The sequence below is a fragment of the Python bivittatus genome, unplaced genomic scaffold (genome assembly GCF_059951505.1).
Source record: "Python bivittatus isolate LINGU-HERP-01145 unplaced genomic scaffold, Pbiv_v1 ctg000020_np1212, whole genome shotgun sequence".
Lineage (NCBI taxonomy): Eukaryota > Metazoa > Chordata > Lepidosauria > Squamata > Pythonidae > Python > Python bivittatus.
This window is the reverse complement of record NW_028277030.1, coordinates 122758063-122777885: the sequence shown is the minus strand read 5'-3', so window position 1 is coordinate 122777885 and position 19823 is coordinate 122758063. Positions and strand designations below refer to the sequence as shown.

General features: G+C 41.9%; 2 protein-coding genes across 6 annotated transcripts in view; one reads left to right on the top strand and one right to left on the bottom strand.

The window, feature by feature from the left end:
- The first annotated feature begins 3 nt into the window (after positions 1–3).
- Positions 4–19497, top strand: TMEM178A (transmembrane protein 178A). Of its 3 annotated transcripts, none has more exons than XM_088148705.1 (5): positions 525–664; positions 2930–8203; positions 15831–15947; positions 16387–16524; positions 18662–19497. In XM_088148705.1, exons 2-5 carry the CDS (start codon positions 7783–7785, stop codon positions 18901–18903), a joined length of 918 nt encoding a protein of 305 aa, XP_088004831.1. In that variant the 5' UTR covers positions 525–664; positions 2930–7782; the 3' UTR covers positions 18904–19497. The 3 variants fall into 3 exon arrangements, with proteins under 3 accessions (XP_088004845.1, XP_088004831.1, XP_088004837.1); XM_088148711.1 differs by lacking the exon at positions 525–664 and adding an exon at positions 672–881; XM_088148719.1 differs by lacking the exon at positions 2930–8203 and having other exon boundaries at positions 4–664.
- The window catches only part of THUMPD2 (THUMP domain 2 tRNA and snRNA guanosine methyltransferase), a 29539-nt gene continuing 18575 nt past the window's right edge, over positions 8860–19823 (bottom strand). For 2 of the 3 annotated variants that reach the window (XM_088148688.1, XM_088148676.1), the window contains exon 12: positions 14175–15097. The gene's annotated coding sequence lies outside the window, so the exon portion shown is untranslated. Of the gene's footprint in view, positions 11042–14174; positions 15098–19823 lie in introns of those variants that run through there. The other variant, XM_088148681.1, reaches the window with a different exon arrangement.

Here is a 19823-nt window from a genome sequence, read left to right as displayed (position 1 = left end):
GACGCCACCTCCCCCCGTTCTGCTCAAGCAACATGGCGCCCGCAGTCCCCGTCTGCGCACGCGCGCACGACCTTCGGCTGCCCCGCGGCTCTCTCGCAGGAGTTAGGACTGAACGGGCGGGGGGCAGAGGCGGCGTGAGGGAAAGGTGAGGCTGGCAGGCGTCTGGGCATGCTCGAGGGGGTGCGGTCTGGATGCCCCTGAGGCCAAGTAGTCGGGCTCAGGAGCGGCGGCCGCGGGTGCGTCCTTGGAGACTTCGGTCTTCCAGCGCTCGGCCGAGGGCGAATCCGGGACCACAAATACCTTCCTGGCTTGGAGGATCGGCGGGCCCTTCTCAGTCTTCGCGCGACAGAGGGACGTGCAAGCCTTCAGACTTCATTATTATTATTATCATCATCATCAAGCCTTTTCATTTAACGCGTAAAGCTGTATCCTGGCCATGCAGATTTTCAGGCCGGTGGTTGGGTAAAGTTGTCTACGGCTCGGTCCATTGCGCTTTACGCCGAACTTAGTTTCATCGGCCTAACTTTCCCGCAAGCGTACGTAAGCCGTTTTTCCGCCAGGCGCCTTCCGGAGGTGTAGGAGTGCAACTCCCCAGCTATCCTGATCCTGCGCTCTAGGGCCGAAGAGCACTTGGACGCCCGCTGAGACACGGCGGTTCAATGCGGTGCGTATGTTTAGAAGGCGGGTACGTGGGAGAGGAAAGGGTCCGGTTCTGCCGCTGGGCTGCACACGCGATTGCTTTTTACGCGGGCTCTGGCTGTCCTAGCCTGAGCAACAGAGCAGAGGGCGATTTCGTCTTAGGAAGGCAGCAAAATCCTGTTGGGGCAAATCACGTTTGAGTAAAGAAGTCAAGACCGCCCTGTTCTTGTCACTGCTCTTAGGTAACCTGCCTTTCCATTTTTAAACCGGTTGCCGTATGATCTGTAGAAGTCCGATGTTTCTACTAACATTTGGATTATGTTTGAATCTGACGCTTAGCTCTAAAAAAGGCATAACATGGAAAACTGTTATTTATTAAATGCTTATTATTTTATTTTTCCAGAGGTAGGGAGAGGGATTTTCTGTTTTAGACGCCAAAATGCAATGACAATCACAATTGTTATGTACCTTGATTTAGGAAGGCGGGAGTTCTGATTCTGGCAGCAAAATGTTTTGAGTCGTTCCTCTCTGTGTAGGTTTGTGCTGTAAGAAGCATTGTAAACTGCTTTATACTGAATCAGATAATCTGTTTTATCGTCATAATCATTGGTTGACAGTGGTTTCAGATAAAATTATTTCCAAGACGGTGTTACTATAAAATTTGGACCTGAAGATATTGTGTTGGGGAAGGGAGGAATGAGTCCGATCATGAATAAATAATATCCATTATAATTAGTATTGCCTAGTTTCTAGAATATTCCACACGGCCCATTTAGCTCAGGAAAGAAGAGTACAAAGGCTTTTCAAAATATATGTATACATAGGGAATACGCTAATATGTTCTATGGTAACTAGTGATCCCAACAATAAATCACAACCTCCAAACCACTCTGGGTTCCACCAAAGGCTCATCTAGACCCCAGATGTTTTATTTCAGTTGTTGGACTAAGTGTTGGCCACTATAACTTTTGTTTAGACTCAAGAATATTTTATAACTGCATTTTTAATTGCAATAGATTAATACAGCTTCCCCTAACCTGCTGTCCTCCACTTGTGTTAGGATGATAATTTCCAGAGTTCCTAGGCAGCACATTTTTTGTTGGGTGATAATTGTAAGTACTGTAGTCCAAGTGTTGTCCCTGATTTGGAACCAGGTTGAGGGATGGTAATTTGGAATTTTCAAGTTCAAAGGCTGTAATCTATACTAATTTATGTTAATATACATGAATTTACTTCTGAATAGACATTAAGAATTATGCAATTAATCAGCTCACTTAATATCACTGCCATCTTTTCCGTTTAAGTGGATTTGGATTTAGAATCACTTTTAATGGTTGTTTGAATTGGATCTTTTCAACTCTCTTCTATGCAACTTTATGTGGAAATTTACAGGTAGTCCTTGACTTATGGCCACAATAAGGACTGGAAAATTCATCAAGTGATGTGATTGTTAAGAGAGGCACATGACTGTACCCAATTTTACGAACTTTTTTGCTAGAGTTGTTAAGTGAATCACTGTGGTCATTAAGCAAGACATCACGTGACCATGATTTGCAGCCTTACCTGGCAGCATCCCCATTGACTTTGCTTGTCAGAAGCCAGCTGGGAAGGTTGCAGATGGCAATCAAGTGACCGCAGGATGCTGCAACCATCGTAAGTGCGTGACAGTTGCCAAGAACCTGAATCACAATCACATGACCATGTGGATGCTGCAATGGTTGTAAGTGCGAGGACTAGTCATAAGTCACTTTTTTCAGCATTGTCATAACTTTGAATGGTCGCTAAACGGATAGTCATAAGTCGAGGGCTACCTGTATACTGTGATACAAAAGTGTTTTTGCTTTTTAGTTTTTTCTAATTAAAATATTCATAAAGATATACATAAATGATACGTACATTTTTAATTTAATCAGTAAAAGCAAAATCTCATTGGCTACACATGCCTGGGTCCTAAGTCTCTCACAGCTGTTATAACATACATTAGCTCTTTCATTATCCAGGTAGGGTATCTTACATAACTTAGATGATAAGTGTCATGTGATATAGGATCATTTCAATAACTTATCCATATGTTTTGAACTGTCCTGCTGGTGAAAAATAGCCATACAAGGGATCTTTTGTTTTTCCTTAGTGATTTCTTAGCAGTTTTCATTTTGAAGTTAACCAGTAATAGTAGAAAACCTGGGATACAGTCATGCTTTGTACAAGGTGTTATTTTATGTGACTTTATATTGTATATTTACTCCTCAATACCACTTGCCATTATTTCATTTATTCATTTATTTTACAGAATTTATAACTAGCCCCAATCCCAAGGGACTCAGGGCTGCAAATAACATAAAACAGAAGGAAGCAACAGCAACCTAATAATAAATAACCAAATCCAAATGAGTACAAGAATTGAAGATAACCACAAAGAAATGCAAAGATACAGTGGGGCAAAAAAGTATTTAGTCAGCCACCAATTGTGCAAGTTCTCCCACTTAAAAAGATGAGAGAGGCCTGTAATTTTCATCGTAGGTATACCAAATGAGAAAAAAAATCCAGAAGATCACATTGTCTGATTTTTAAAGAATTTATTTGCAAATCATGGTGGAAAATAAGTATTTGGCCACCTACAAACAAGCAAGATGTCTGGCTCTCACAGACCTGTAACTACTTCTTTAAGAGGCTCCTCTGTCCTCCACTTGTTACCTGTAGTAATGGCACCTGTTTGACCTTGTTATCAGTATAAAAGACACCTGTCCACAACCTCAAAGAGTCACACTCCAAACTCCACTATGGCCAAGACCAAAGAGCTGTCGAAGGACACCAGAAACAAAATTGTAGACCTGCACCAGGCTGGGAAGACTGAATCTGCAATAAGCAAGCAGCTTGGTGTGAAAAAATCAACTGTGGGAGCAGTAATTAGAAAATGGAAGACATACAAGACCACTGATAATCTCCCTCGATCTGGGGCTCCATGCAAGATCTCACCCCGTGGGGTCAAAATGATCACAACAATGGTGAGCAAAAATCCCAGAATCACACGGGGGGACCTAGTGAATGACCTGCAGAGAGCTGGGACCAAAGTAACAAAGGCTACCATCAGTAACACACTACGCCGCCAGAGACTCAAATCCTGCAGTGCCAGACGTGTCCCCCTGCTTAAGCCAGTACATGTCCGGGCCCGTCTGAAGTTTGCTAGAGAGCATTTGGATGATCCAGAAGAGGATGGGAGAATGTCATATGGTCAGATGAAACCAAAGTAGAACGTTTTGGTCTAAACTCAACTCGTCGTGTTTGGAGGAGAGAAAATGCTGAGTTGCATCCAAAGAACACCATACCTACTGTGAAGCATGGGGGTGGAAACATCATGCTTTGGGGCTGTTTTTCTGCAAAGGGACCAGGACGACTGATCCGTGTAAAGGAATACACTGAACATTCTTGGCATATAAAAGAAACATTATATTCTCAGTCACAATCTTTTATTGTTTTTATATGCTGGTTATGCCTGCAGTCAATCAGATCTTGACACACACTTGCAAAATTGCAAACAGGAGACCAGTTGTTTCTGGAAATGGGTGTTCTGCTACTGAACAGTGGTTCCTCCAGAAGGAAAACATCTCTCAGTACATGATGTGTAACAGGATTAGGCAAGTTAGAGCCTATGGACAGGTCTTTTTCAAAGCCAGCTGGGCTTAGAAATTGTGTAGAAAAACCACTTGGCTATGAGTCTGAATTTATCCCTGTTGTCTATGAAGACATAAATTTATTCCATGTGGAGGGGGGAGGGCTCTCAAAAAAGATTGATTTAAATCAATATTTATATGGAAGAGCAGGATGCTCTGGAACTGTGTAGTGTGATAAGTATTTCCTGGATCTTATTACTATGAACCCTGTATACCATATTATGTTATTGGGGGTGGGTGGGTGTTGCGATTTACTAGCATGGGTGTTTTATTGTATATTTTTGTTACTGTAAACCAGAAGGAATCTAGAATGATTCAGTGGCATACAATGATGATGATGCAGGTGTCTTTTGAAATTTGGCCAGATTCGAGCCTTGATGAAGAGCTTACACAACATGCGGCATGCCAGTCACAGGCCTTAAAGGAGCTACGTTATGCTATTTTTTAAATATATGCCATAGATCAAATAGCTCATGGCCTTTGTGCCTCTTACCTGAATAGTTGGTAGAACATGCTTATTACTATTCTGATTGGCAAAACACAAAATAGCATTTGTGAGACTTGGGCCCACAGAGAAATGCTCCTTGTCTGTTTATTCCAGATTGTAAAAGTATTACAAGAGACTGGAAGGTATTTGAATGATCAATTGATGCAAATACCATCAGTTTCCCAAGAGGAGCATCAAAAAAGAACCTCTTGACAATACTGCTACAGGTAGTCCTCGAATTATGACCATTTGTTTAACGACCATTCGAAGTTACAATGGTGCTGAAAAAAGTGACTTATGACCAGCCTGCGCACCTATGGTGGTCACAGCATCCCCGTGGTCATGTGAACAAAATGCAGATGTTTGGCAACCGGCATGTATTTATGACAGTTGCAGTGTCCCAGGGTCACGTGATTGCCATTTGCTACCTTCCCAGGGGGCTTCCAACAAGCAAAGTCAATGGGAGAAGCCGGATTTGCTTAACAACTGTGTGATTCACTTAACAACCATGGCAAAAAAGATTGTAAAAGTGGGCATGACTCACGACTGCATCACTTAGCAATGGAAATTCTGGTCCTAATTGTTGTAAGTTGAGATCTGTACTTGGTTCTGTCATGACTGACAGCAAGGTTGTTCTCACTGCAGTATGCGAAGTGTCTCAAATCCACTTCAAATGTAGATAGAATGGCTGTGTTATTTGTATACAGGTAGTCCTTGCTTACCGACCACTTGTTCAGCAAACGTTTGAAGTTGCAGCGGTGCTGAACAAGGAGTACTTATAACCAATCCTTGAAGTTCCGGCCATTGCAGTATCCCGTGGTCATGTGAACGCCATTTGCGACTGTCTCTGCCAGCTTCCCATAAGCAAATCAATGGGGAAGTCCGCAGGGAAAACCACAAGTCGCTCTGGTAAGTCCCCCCCCTTCCTGCATACTGTGCTGCGCCCTCCTTCCCTGGGCCTCTCTGCCCTCGTACACATGCACTCGCAGCACCCCCCTCCCCCAACTCATGTGTGGCCTATACCAGGCCTCCCCCACCTCCCTGCAGCACCCCCATGCTCCTTACCGCGGACTTCCACTGCTTCCTGCTTAATGACCCATGCGTCTTGGAGTTATGATGGCAACTGGTACTGCCTGAATTGCCGTAGCTCAGCAATGCGGTCACGTGACAGTATGCTTTATGACTGCATTGCTTAGCGAAGGCAATCCTGGTCCAAATTGCTGTCCTAACTCAAGGACTATCTGTACACTATAAGTAAAATGGATCCATTGGCTAACTGAGGGGGGATGGAACCGATCTGGCTTGTGCCAAAGATTTTATGAAAAACTTTAAAACAATAGGGATCAAAATGCAGCTGTTTTACCCCTTTCTGAATGAAGGGGGGAGTAGGGAACATTTTTGGGTGCCATATCAAACCTGTTTTGTATTAAAGAGACAGTGGTCTGGTATGTTCTGCATTTCTTCAGATTCTATGGATCTTTTGCATTTGAGTAAATGGAATGATTGGCTGCACCCACTGGACTTTGTAAATAACCCCCACTGGCAGTCATGTTGTTAGTCTCCAGCAAATACAGTGGAACCTCGGGTTACGAATTTAATTCGTTCCGTGACTCTGGTCGCACGCCGAATTGGTCGCAACCCGAAGGAAATTTCCCCATAAGGTTCAATGTAATTACCGTTAATCCATTCTGGCATGGAGGACAAGGAGGCGGCTATTGCTTGGAGGGAGAGTCCCACTCCCTACGACCACGTGTCGGGCGGAAAATGGCCACGGACCACGTGTCGGGCGGAAAAATGGCCGCGGACCACGTGTCGGGCGGGAAAATGGCCACAGACCATGTGTCGAGCGGGAAAATGGCCGCAGACCACGTTAGGGGCGGGAAAATGGCCGCGGACCACGTGTCGGGCGGGAAAATGGCCGCGGATCACATGTCAGGGGCAGGAAAATGGCCGAGGACCACGTGTCGGGCGGGAAAATGGCCACGGACCACGTGTCAGGAGCGGGAAAATGGCCGCAGACCACGTGTCGGGCGGGAAAATGGCCGCGGACCACGTGTCGGGTGGGAAAAATGGCCGTGTATCCTGTTCGTACCCCGAGGCGGAGTTCGCAAACCGAAGCAAAATTTTGTGGCCGGAGCTGGTCGTAACCCGAAAAGTTCATTTACAGAGGCGTTTGTAACCCGAGGTACCACTGTACTCTCAATATTTGAAAGGTATCCACAGGATCCAAAAGGTTGCCTACTTCTACTGTGCAAGATACTTCGATGGTTATTTCATACCTAGTGAATACAAATCCCCCCCTTCACACATAATTGACAATGTTTTTGGAATTTATCTTTCTTCTGCCTATAAAATATTAAGTCTGTAATAGCGTGGATTAAGAGGTAATGCTAATTAAAAGTGGGAAGATCTGGCATTTTCACATGGTCCAATAAACTCTTCTTCCAAAACTACTCTTGAGATGTCTTCAGCATTCAGCCCTGTTCCTGGTTCTCCCTTCCTAAGTAATGAAAGGCTGCAATAGAATATGCTTATCCGCACAAAATTCCCGCCTGCAGTCAGAATAAACGAGAACACGGGTAGGTGTTCGCGCATCGACATAAAGGATCCTTGCCTGCGCAGAGTTGCACAGCCTTCTAGGAGGCAGGTTCGCTTCGCGCGTTTTCTTGCTCCCGCGCCTCGTTGCCGACCAGTTCAAGCTAGGGCGGCCGCTTTGCTCCCCCTGGCGCCTCCCCAGCGGTGCTGCAAGCGCCTGAGCTGTCTTTGTGTGGCGCGGCCCACCCGTGTGGAGTGAACAATGAATGCGGGACAGGCGCTGCCGTCTACCCCGCCGATGCCTTGACTATGCGAGCGAACAGAAGCTGGACGCTCCTCCTGGACGCCCCTGCTGTCCCTCGCGGCACTATGCACGAGAGCCCTGAAGGCAGGAGGGGCATCCGCTGAAAGACACCGCGTGCCAGACAAGGGGCGCCTCGGGGGTGAGCCATGGGTGGTGCGCGAGCGCGGGTGGGTGCCCTCAGCTTGTGCCTCAGCCTCTGCTCGTTGGCGTTGCTCGTCACGGCCATTTTCACCGACCACTGGTACGAGACTGACCCTCGGCGCCACCGGGAGAGCTGCGAGGACGGCGCCAGCAGCGCCCACTCACCGGAGCAACGCCGCCGACTGCTGCCGCTGCCACACCTACCGCTGCGGGATGCCAAGCAACGATTCCCCCGCGGCGGTAGTGCGGCAGCAGTTCCCCCCACCGGGGACCTGCTGCTGCAGCTGGAGAACTGGCGAGCGCTCCTGGGGCTTGGGTGGCTTCAGTCCCGGTGTGGCCGGCCGCTCTTCGCCACTTACGCTGGTCTCTGGAGGAAATGCTACTTTTTGGGGGTCGACCGAGACCTGGACAGCCTGGTGGACAAAGGTGAGGGGGCGCTCCCGGGCGGGGCTGCAGCTTGCATTCTCCTTTCCTCACCGTTACCATTACAAAGTGCATCTCCTTCCTGGCCTGCACCAACTATGAAACATAATGAACCCCACCATAATTTCTTTGCTGTATCAATGTATGGTGTCACATGGTGTACGTATGTCTCTTTGTGTATGTATGCATTTTTCTTTTGCATGTGCACCCCCTTTTCTTCCCCCAACAGGCTGTCACTCCACGCCCACAATTATTCCACCCTGAGACCTCTGGGGTCCAGAATGTATAATTTCTCATAGCTGTTACTAAATGCACTTGTCATCTCCAGTTCACAATTCCTGAGCATATACACAAACACTCCTCTTGCATACACACCTAGTGCCACCTCCACCCAAAACCATTAATCATGGCATTGCCCCTTTGTTGTCCTTTCATCTTTCCTTTACATTTTTCTGGTTGTCATCACTGTGCTGATTGTCTTTGTAGTTCTCTTGTGCACTGCAATGCTGCCCATAACTCTTGAATACTGGTTGTGCTTTCTACTCTTTTTCTCACGGAGCTTTCAGCAAATGTAATAGTAGATGGGAAGAAAAAACATCCTGATGACTACATGGATATGGAAGTGCATTCACTAATATGGCATTTATGCTGCACATCACCAATAGAGTGCATTTTATTAGTGACCAAGGAATAGGAGAATGCATACTATGTTCCTTAAGCCATTATTAATTTATGCTCAATTTATGGACCACAATAATCACACAATGAATCCACAGTCTGCATCAACCTCTCTGTGGTTGAACCCCGTGTCTTTAGCCTGCTTACTTAACTGCAGTAGCTAGCATTCTATACCTCTTACTTTCCCATGCATTATGTGCCTTCAGTACTCTGTATAGTATGTAATAACCTTAAGTTCACTAAGCAATTATTCAGCATGCCATAGCACCTAGGTTGGGTAGCTACCATTCTGTTTCAAAGCTCTCAAAACAGAGTAATACGTAATACATCTGTTACATTAGTGAGTCTTTCCCCTTCAATATGCAAGGATCATCCACTGGTACCATTTATTTTACTGCATTTACACAACATGCAGGCTCTGCCTTCAAGAGTATCCCTTCATTCTGAAAATGCTCTGGAGCCACTGTACTCTCCTGATAACACAAAGGCATGGTGATGATAATGTTATTAAAGTTTACAGTTACAAAGATAAAAAATTAGTACAAACTAGAAAAAAATATAAAAGAATGAAAAGAAAAAGAAATGCAGGAAAAAATATAAAGAAACTACTTCCCTCTTTGTCGTAAGTATAAACAATTTTAGTAACTTATCACCTTCTCTTAAAATACAACAAATGATCTCTTCTTCCCATATCTCATCTCTTATCCATAAACAAAACCTTAAAGCCTTGTTGTTCACTCCTGGTCAGCAAAAGTCCATTAAGGGCTACTAGAAACAACATATACATTTTAACCTTGATCAAATAAACCAACTTTATATTCCTTCTCTTTGCTATTAACAATCTTGATCTTTAATCCCTTTAAATAATGTCCCCAAACTTGATTTCTTTTCATTTTCTCTTTGTCTCTTCTCAAAAAATCCTTCAAAACTTTAAGAAGTCCCTTTTGTAAATTCAAAATAAGAACGTTATCCAAGTACTCTTCTGGTTTGTTATTTGTATCTCCCTTTTAATTATTAAGACATCAGCTGGCTTCATTTGTATATCCAATATGCCATCTTTTTCCATATTCTTGTAACCACTCACTTTTAAATCCACATTCGAATCAGCCTCAGTCTCAGTCTTGTCCAAGAAAACTTTTTTCTCTTCTATAACCTCTTTTAAGTCCAGTTTAAAAATAGGAAATTTAAGATTAACTTCTGAGTCTATTGTTCCCAAATTTCCTTGAATTCATCCAAAGTTAAAATATTTTGCTTCATTCTGTATTAATAGGTTGAATTTAAGTGTTGTTCTCCTTTAATTACAATATTTAGTTCTTTCTGGTTCCCTCTAGTGTCCAACCTTCACAGTCCCATCTCTTTTTTGTTTTAATCAACAGCATTTTCCCATGTGAAAAATTAATTTTCTTATAATTAATTTTAATTAATTTTAAAGAAATTTTAATTAATTTCTTATAATTAATTTTAAAATCTTCATATTTGTTTTACAGAATTCTGAACATTTTCCCACAGGAAGGATTCTTATAATTAATTTCAAAATCTTATTTCAAATCCATCAGGATCCTTAGTCCATTTATAACTTTCCAGAATCAACATTCTAATCACCCGTTTGTTGTTTATTCCAAAGTAAGAATTTTTTAAAGTTCTTATACTTGCATAAAACTTCTTTTGCTAGGGATTGAAGAAAACTCACCCGGTGTAATAAGACTTGCTGTTCTGAAGGTTCCTAATATTCAAAAAGCAGTTAACAAGCAATTTCCAGAGGTGATTAAGAAAGGAAGCACGTGAACCCTGTGTCCATAAAGGCGCTGACCATGGCTTGGGCAAAGATGGCGATCCCTCAGCTCCTAGAGCTCTAAACCTGCCAGAGACTGCTGTCTTACAGTCTCCTTGCAAGGAGCTACTGTCTGGAGCACTTGTGGGCAATCCTGAGTCCTCTCCTTGTCCAGAGAGGAATTCCAAGAAGCCAGACCATTTGCCAGCTCTTCATTCCACCGTGGTCGTCAGCTCTGCTCTCACCTTTTCCATTGAAGTAAAATATTTAGCTCCTGCTTGTGCATAATTAATCCAAAGTCCTTTGTAGCTTGATAAGCCCCAAAATTTCAGAATATAATTCAGCATCACATTCACATCTTTGATCCATGAAATTTCTGTTCAATTTACAGCCTGGATAACATTAGACCAAAATGGTATCAATGTACAGCAGGCCAAGAACATACAAATAATAGTCCTTTCTACCATATTGGACTTCCAGCATCACCAAGAAAGGTGAAGCCCAGCCCTTACTAAATGTTCTCTGAAGTGTCCGATATATTTGAAAAATAATATTTGGTTGACTTAATCTCATTTTAAAATCATACAATATTAGTGTAACATTCTTTAAGACCCTAACCTATTAATTTGTTAAAAGAGAATATTTACCATATCTATCTCAATAGATTTCTTAAATTGTAAACAAAAATTACCTGTATGTTTAGGAACTTCAAAACCATTTTCTAATTGTATTAACGGTTTAGGAATTTCAGACACAGCTACAGGCCTAAGCATCAGGCCTAAACTGTAGAGGCAAGAGATGTTTTAATTGCATATATTTGCTCTAGATTGTGTTGAAAATTGGGTTATAAATTGTTTTAATTGTACTGCAGAATCAGAAACCATGAAGTTTGTCACTCAGTTGGGAATATGTTCTCTTGTTAGGAGCAAAAATGTAAGAATGGATATTCAAGTGCTTTCATGATCGTAATTGGCAGAATCATTGTATTTCACTGCTTGTTTCTCTAGGGAGACCATTTATAGTCAGCCAAACAAAAGAGCAAAAGAAAATACCCCACCCCACTGCCACAGAAGTTGGGATTTCTCAGTCTCATCTTAATTGTGATTATTCTGTGCATCTCATAAAATTTCAGATAGTTTTGCATACTGTAGCAATGATTATTGACAGGAAAGGGTAACTAACAAACATTGGTGTAAGTCAACCTATTTCCAGACTAAGCTCAACTGTTTGATAAACAGGATATGCATTTGAGGCACTGTTGACCAACTTTTGCTGCTATATTTGGCAACTAACATAATAGTCCTAATCCAGTATGTTTATCAAATTATTACTGTTATAAAACAAATATTATTTATAAAGCATTAAATGACTTCAGACCAGGATATTTAAAGGGTTTTCTACTTTAACAGGAACCTACCTACCAGCTATAGTCATCTTCAGTAGTCCTCCTTTTGTTCTTTGCCACAAAGGAAACAAGGTTAACCATGAAACAAGACAGTTTTTTTTTAAAAAAAATGGCAGTATGTCTTATGTGGAGCTCTTTTTCTACAGTCAACGTTAGATAAGTGGCTAAGATATTTTTATTGTGGCAAGCTTTTTAGTGCTTTTTAAAATATATTCTGTGCTCTCAGTTTTTACGTATGTTTTGGACTGTAAACCAATTTGTGGGTCCCTTTGAGGTTCATATATAATATGTAAATATGACATTTCCAAAATCAAGTGTTTGAGGATAGCAGCATAAGAAAAGTTCTGGAAATTAGCATACTCTAAACCTACCTATGAAACCTCTCTTCAGTATTTATTTATTTATTTTTATTATATTTATTTATTTATATTTCAAATTTAGATACCGCCCATCTCACAACAAAGTGACTCTGGGTGGTTCACAATAAAAGAGCAATAAATATTAATTCAAATACAATAAAAACAATAAAAAATACAATAAAAATTGTAAGATGTTAACATGTGGGAGCATCTTCAAGGTGCTAGCCATCCCCAAGATTGGTTGCCCCTTTTTTTGCCCCAAGCCAGTTGGCAGAGCCAGGTCTTGACTGCTTTCCCGAAAGACAAGAGAGTTGGGGCCTGCCTCACCTCTGGGGGGAGAGTATTCCATAGGGTGGGGGCCACAGCAGAGAAGGCTCTCTTTCTGGATGTCAATTGAGATTTTTCATTGACGGGGTCCGCAGCATACCCTCCCTGCCTGACCAGGTGAGACAGGTAGATATAATGGGGGTGAAACGGTCCCTCAGGTAACCCGGTCCCATGCCATGTAGGGCTTTAAAGGTGATAACCAACACCTTGAATTGGACCCAGAAGCAAACTGGGACCCAATGCAGCTCACGCAGCAAAAGTGTAACATGTGCCATCTTTGGGGCACCTAAAATTGCCCGCACGGCTGCATTTTGAACTAGCTGAAGCTTCCGGATACTTTTCAAGGGTAGCCCCATGTAGAGCGCATTGCAATAGTCTATATGGGAGATGACTAGAGCCTGAGTGACTGACTGGAGTGACTCCCAGTCCAGAAAAGGGCGTAACTGGTGCACAACCCTTAGTTGAGCAAAGGCCCTCCTGGTCACGACTACCACCTGCTCTTCAAGCAGGAGTCGTGAGTCTAGGAGAATCCCCAAGTTACACACCAGGACTATCTAGGGTAGTGCGACTCCATCCAGAACCAAAGATGGTAAACTTCCGGATACAGAAGAGCCCCCAACGCACAGCCATTCTGTCTTACCAGGGTTCAGTTGAAGCCTGTTGTTTCACATCCAAACCCCCACAGCCTCCAGGCACCACGAAAGGGTAGCCACAGCATCACTCAAATCACCCAGGATGGAGATGTATAACTGGGTATCATCTGCATATTGATAATACCTCATCCCATGGTGGTGGATGATCTCACCCAGTGGTTTCATGTAGATGTTAAAAAGGAGTGGGGAAAGTACCGAACCCTGCAGCATCCCACAAAGGAGGGGCTGTGGACTGGACCTCTCACTCCCTATCAACACCAATTGGGACTGGCCTTGGAGGAAGAAGGGGAACCAGCACAAAACTGTGCCACCCACCCCCAACTCCCCAAACCAACCCAAAAGGATACCATGGTCAATGGTATCGAAAGCTGCTTAGAGGTCAAGAAGAGCAAGGATGGATGCACTACCCCCATCCCGCTCCCGCCAGAGATCATCCAAGAGTGTGACCAATGCTGTTTTAGTCCCAAATCTGGGCCTGAAACCTGACTGGAAGGGGGCCAGATAATCCGTTTCATCCAGGATCCTCTGAAGCTGCAACGCCACCACCTTCTCAACCAACTTCCCTAAAAAGGGAAGGTGGGAGACTGGACGAAAATTGTCCCATACAGTGGGATCCAGTGATGGTTTCTTGAGAAGGGGGTGTACCAGAGCCTCTTTAAAGGCCATAGAAACATTCCCTCTCTCAAAAATGAATTTCCCATTGCCTGGACCCACCCAAGTCACCTCCTGAGCTGCCTTAACCAGCCAGGAGGGGCATGGATCTAATTGATAGGTGGTGGCATTTACAGCCTAGAGGACCCTGTCCACTTCCTCAGGTCCAACAGGATCAAACTGTTCCCAGATAACAGGGTAAGTACGTACCCAAGGCATCTCCACAGGCCATGCCACACGCTTGGCATCCAACTGGGAATGTATCCGAGTGATTTTATCCGCCAAATGCCCAGAAAACTCCTTTGTGCAGCCCTGTAAGTGGGTCACTGGGCCCACCTTTCCCAAAAGAGATCGAGTGATCTTAAACAGGGCCGCTGGGTAGCATTCTGCGGATGCAATAAGAGTGGAGAAATGTTGACGTTTCGCCGCTCTTACTGCCACCAGGTAGGCCTTAACAGCGGCTCTAGCCTGTGTTCGGTCGGATTTGGTCCTTGTTTTCCACCCGTGGTGCTCTAGACGTCTCTTAATCCTTTTCAGGGCCCTCAACTCCTCCGTAAACCACAGGGAGTATCGGGCTCGATGGGTCAAGAGAAGTTGCACAGGTGCGATCTTGTCCAAGGCCTCAGCCACCTTACTATTCCAGGTGGCGGCCAGGGCCTCCACTGGACCCTGCAGCAGATCCTCAGGTATACTCCCCAGCTCCCTCTGGAATCCCATTGGGTCCATCGGTATTGCTATGGTCCTTTGAAAATAGGCCAGAAGCAGTTAAGGGGAAAAGTTGTTATAACAATGATGCTAGAAAGTGGAGAATTACATCCCTTTGATTTACAGCTGCTATCTCGATTGAAATATATAATTGACTGCTTCATGCTCTATCTCCTGCTTGCTAGTATGGATTTTACTTCAAGGTAATAATAGACTGTGTTTGGACAATATGCTGGACTCAGTTAGCTGCTACCTCAGGAGATATATCCCTATGTGTGAGAGTTGGTGATTCACAGTCCCAGTCAAGTCAGCTACTGCAAAGGTGGCATCCTGCTGGTTTTTTTAAATCTGAGGAAAAAGTAAAAACCAAACCTGTAAAGGCTGCTATGAACATTCCAGGCCAGTCATTTCTGCCCTCTTTTACACCTCCCCCTCTATAGTGCGATGAGGAAGGATTAAAATATAAAATGGAGATGGCATTCCTAGAGTAGGCCTGTTTATGACTGGGGGAAGTTTAGCAGGAAACTACAGGCTAGTAGTTAGTAGCTAACACTTTCCAACCCCAATGCTGGCTGAGTTATGGTGCTAATGACATACTATGGTATCCCCCATTCAACCAGTTACATATCTTTTATGAATGCAATCATAAAGTTGTAATTTGTCTCCTGGGTCTCAATACCGGCTTACTGATTTTATTTGCTTACTGACAGTATTTATAACCTGCCCCAATCTCAAAGAACTCTGGGCAGTGTACAACATCAAACAAGAAAAATATAATAAATATCTAAATTGAAAACAATAACAAAACCAACAATTAACAAAAAAAGAAAAGCAAAGATAAAACCCAAGGTCACAGTCAGTGGTGGGAAAATGCAGGATGACTTCAGTTAGAGAGATGGCAGTCCCCACCCCTTCACTTAAGTTCTTTGAACAAGGCAAGGTAATTATGTTATAAACATTTCAATTTCACAATAAAAGGCTCATTTGGAAACACCATGTTTACTGGATTTCTCTATGCTGAAGAGCCATCCCTCAGATCCTGTTCAAAATAATTCATTAAATATTTCTGTGTTTTCTAAAGGTATCGCTCAGAGATGTACAGCAATCAAGTATCACTTTGCTACACCAATACGACGCTTATGGAACATCCCTATCAATTTAACTAAGATCATCCAGCAGGATGAATGGCACTTGTTACGTAAGTCCTTGGTGCATTTAGGTTTAGCATATGGTCTTCCTAATATGATGTGATCCATTGATATGGGGCAGGTTACAAATATGAAAATAAATATTAATCATATGATGTCACTTTTTAAATATTTTTTTTAAGTAACCAAGATGTAGGAAATGGGGTAGAGATGGTCACAGAAATGGCCAGCGATAATTTTTTAAGGTAAGGCTTTTTAAAAACCACCTTTAAGACAAGAAAAGCTAATCAGAAGATGTGTCCATCATTTTTTTCTTATTAAAATGGGCGAGAAATAGCAGCTCCATGACCTGGTAGTTCTTTATCATAAGAAAGTCGCATTAGGTTTAATACAGCTTATTTCTAGGAACATGCATGCATGAGAATAGGTTTAATGTAATTTTAACATGTGCTGATAATGTTAATTTATCTCCTTCACTTATGAGAATAGATCTAAGAAGAATTACAGCAGGTTTTCTTGGGATGGCAGCAGCTGTTCTTCTCTGTGGGTGCATTGTAATTGCAGTTGGCTTCTTTTGGGAGAAAAGCCTCACACAGCATGTTGCTGGTCTTCTTTTCCTCATGTCAGGTACACTTTCTTTTTGGCCTGTCAGTTTTTAAATGTATAGTTATGCTATTTTTATTGCTAGAAATGGGAAGAGTAATTTGGGGGACTTTTTACTTCAGGTGCCAAAATAATTTGACCAGCCACTTGAAAGCTAAAGTGCAGGAGGAACACTTACAGATGGTCCATGAAAGACTATGAAATGGCATTAAGATGGCATATTTATTCATTTATTTTGCTGTTGTCTCTTTGAAATTTGTGGGGCAAATGCCTTCTTTTCACAATTCTGCAAGGGTTGGGAGAAGGACAATCTGAGTTATTTACTTTTGATATTTGATATTCAGCCATCTACAAAGGCTGATTTGAGATTACCAGGTCACATAAGCCTGTGAAATGGTTCAGAGTTTACCTGAATTTTAGGGGACCAGTAGTACCAGAAGACAACTTTCAGGAATCAAAAATTCCTATATTCTACACTTAGCAAAACCTAAGTCAAAGGCAGCTGTTACTAGGCTAGAAATGTTGATAAATATGGGTGTAGTGAAGCACAAGTGCTGCTTTAACTATCTATTATCAAGAAAGTCTGAACTTGAACTGTGCCTCAACTATTTAGAAATGGGACACGCAGTAGCTGTAGAAATAAATTATATTATATTGGGAAATGCAGAATTTGAGTACCCACAGATCCTTGGTCCTCCCACCCTCCCAGAACACACAGCAAATCCTCAGGCAAGTAATTTCTACAGATCTTTCTGTAGAATCAAAATAGTCTGTATGTACATAACATCAAAACTGTTACGTAATATGAAAGGGTAGACAATCCCTATTTTCACAAGATTCTGGCACAGAGTTAAGATGAATAGTTGTAAATCAGTCCATTTACTATCGTGCTGAGTTATAAAAATGTAAATCAGTCTGTAGTCTTTCATCAATGTTGCAAGGGCCAGATAATCACAGTATACACAATTGTAGCAAGCAATCCAACATCAAATATAAGAAGATGGTCCAGAAAGCAAGAGATGGTCCAGAGACAAAAGAGCAGGTGAGAGATACTTAATAGCAAGACAAACTATCAGTAAGTTGTTCCAGCATCAGCCTTCTGAGCAGCCTTAAATCCATGTCCTCTATGCTCCTGGTGTCTTTAATATACTAGGTTTTTATTGTTAATGTTTATTATTTATACATCTTTTTATGCATTTTTACTTTGCCCAGAATCTGTTAGGATTGGAGCAGGCTATAAATATTGTAAATATAAATAAGTGAAATAGGCAATTGAGCCTCTGCAGCCTGGATATTGCTGGATCCAATCCTGCAGAATTTCTGCTCCTTTCATTAACCTTTCCTAGCAGGTATTGATCCTTTGGCATGCTGGTCTATGAACTTTCACCAGTTGCCTCTTGCATTCTCAGGGACTGGAAACTACTGCCTCTAGTTCCAGGTGTAGATTCTCGGCAGCAGAGTCAGCAGTTATAGAGCCTGCATCTGGCCTCTGAGTGCTTGACTCATTGGCATCTGAGGTATCAGTTTTGAAAAACATGATGCCTCTGATTTGGCTCTCAAATCTCTGAACTAAGGAGGAATTAAATTAGGAGAGGAAACACTAGAAATATCCAAATAAGTAATTTTTAATTAGAAAATTTTTAATTTAAAAAAAACCCTAAGGAATTCCAACCCTGATACCTATCTAGCCAAGGTGATGGCAACAAAAAGACCTTTTAAATTAATATATGAGAATACTGATAGAAAATTGGGCACTTAAGAAGCACCAGTTCCCTTTGCAGACTAGGGAAGATAGTGGGATTGAATCCCAGATTTTGGGACTGAAACTTCTCTTCTGGAGTCATTGAGAAGTTGAACTCTGTTTGTTCTGAATGTCCTTTGTGAAACTCAGAAATAAACATTTTGATCATGACTATTTTAAAATAGTAAATTATTAGAATAGGACATATGTATAGATTATATAATGTAATTTAAATGTGAATTGTTGTGTCTCCTGTTATAATTCTGATGACAGGCAAGTTGTATGACATTGCATCAATGCCATTCCTATAAGTGCAAATTCTTACCACTCAATTAAAAGCTTATGTATATCCAAATGATTTATTTTGGGAAATTCTTACTTGTATACATCTTGTAACTCTGTGATGTATTTCCTTTGTAGGCATCTTTTGCACTATTTCTCTCTGTACTTATGCATCAAGTATATCCTATGACCTAAACCGCCTTCCCAAATTCATCTATGGTCTGCCGGATGATGTTGAACATGGATACAGCTGGTCTATATTCTGTGCATGGTGCAGTTTAGGACTTATTGTTGCAGCAGGATGTCTTTGTACCACTTATCCATTTATTAGCAAGACAAAGATTAGCTATCTAAAATCTACCAGAGACTCTTCTGTATGACTATTTATAGGGGGATACTTTTTTTGTTTTTAAGGTAACATGAAGAGTAATCTGGAAGGATGTATAAGGGAGCTTAATTTAGAATTCAAGCACAGATAAAACCCCAATCCTTTAAATACCAAACGTGTCTCACCAGCCAGGAAACACAAAGGACATCTATGCTTCCATGGTGGCTGATATATCAAGTTCAGACAGCAAAATTGTTGCGGAACTGATCGTAATTTAGCACAATATATATGCACATGTCACAAAGAAATGGAACTATTTCTACTTGAACAAGAAAACTGTGTTGATGTTTTAATTCCTGTTGGCTGTCCAGAGTCATGAGATTGAGATGGGTGGCCATATAAATTGGAATAAATAAAATAAATAAATAAAATGGCTTTTTTTTAGAAGTTGGTATGCAAAGTTTAAAAAAACAAAAACACTACTGCCATACTATCTAGTTGATAAGAATATTTCCTTATTTGTCTTAATTATACTTTATATCCTTTTTGTTTTTTTGTCTTGTTAGGTGAAACTTAGTCTTCTCTTTTAATTATCTTTAGTAGTTACCAAAATGGTGGCATGAGAGAGACTTTAAAGAATTCCTGTGTTAGAAATGAATGAATCATTTGTTTTTAGAAGAAATAAAAACAGAAGTCGGAGTGGAATGACTTCCAGAAGGGGGTGGGCCACTTTAGATAGCAAGATTTCTGCTTGTAATGTATTTCCCTGAAACATCTTCATATTTCATATACAAGCCAATGCCATCTATAAAAAAGATTAAATGTATAAAATGGATTATGGCATTTGTATTATTGGAAACAATGTCTGTTGTACATCTCAGTTTTCTTTGTCTAAAAATAGTTAAATGGCATAATATCTTCCTCCGTTAATAAAATTCCTGAACAAGTGACTTGGATATAGCTCTTCTTATA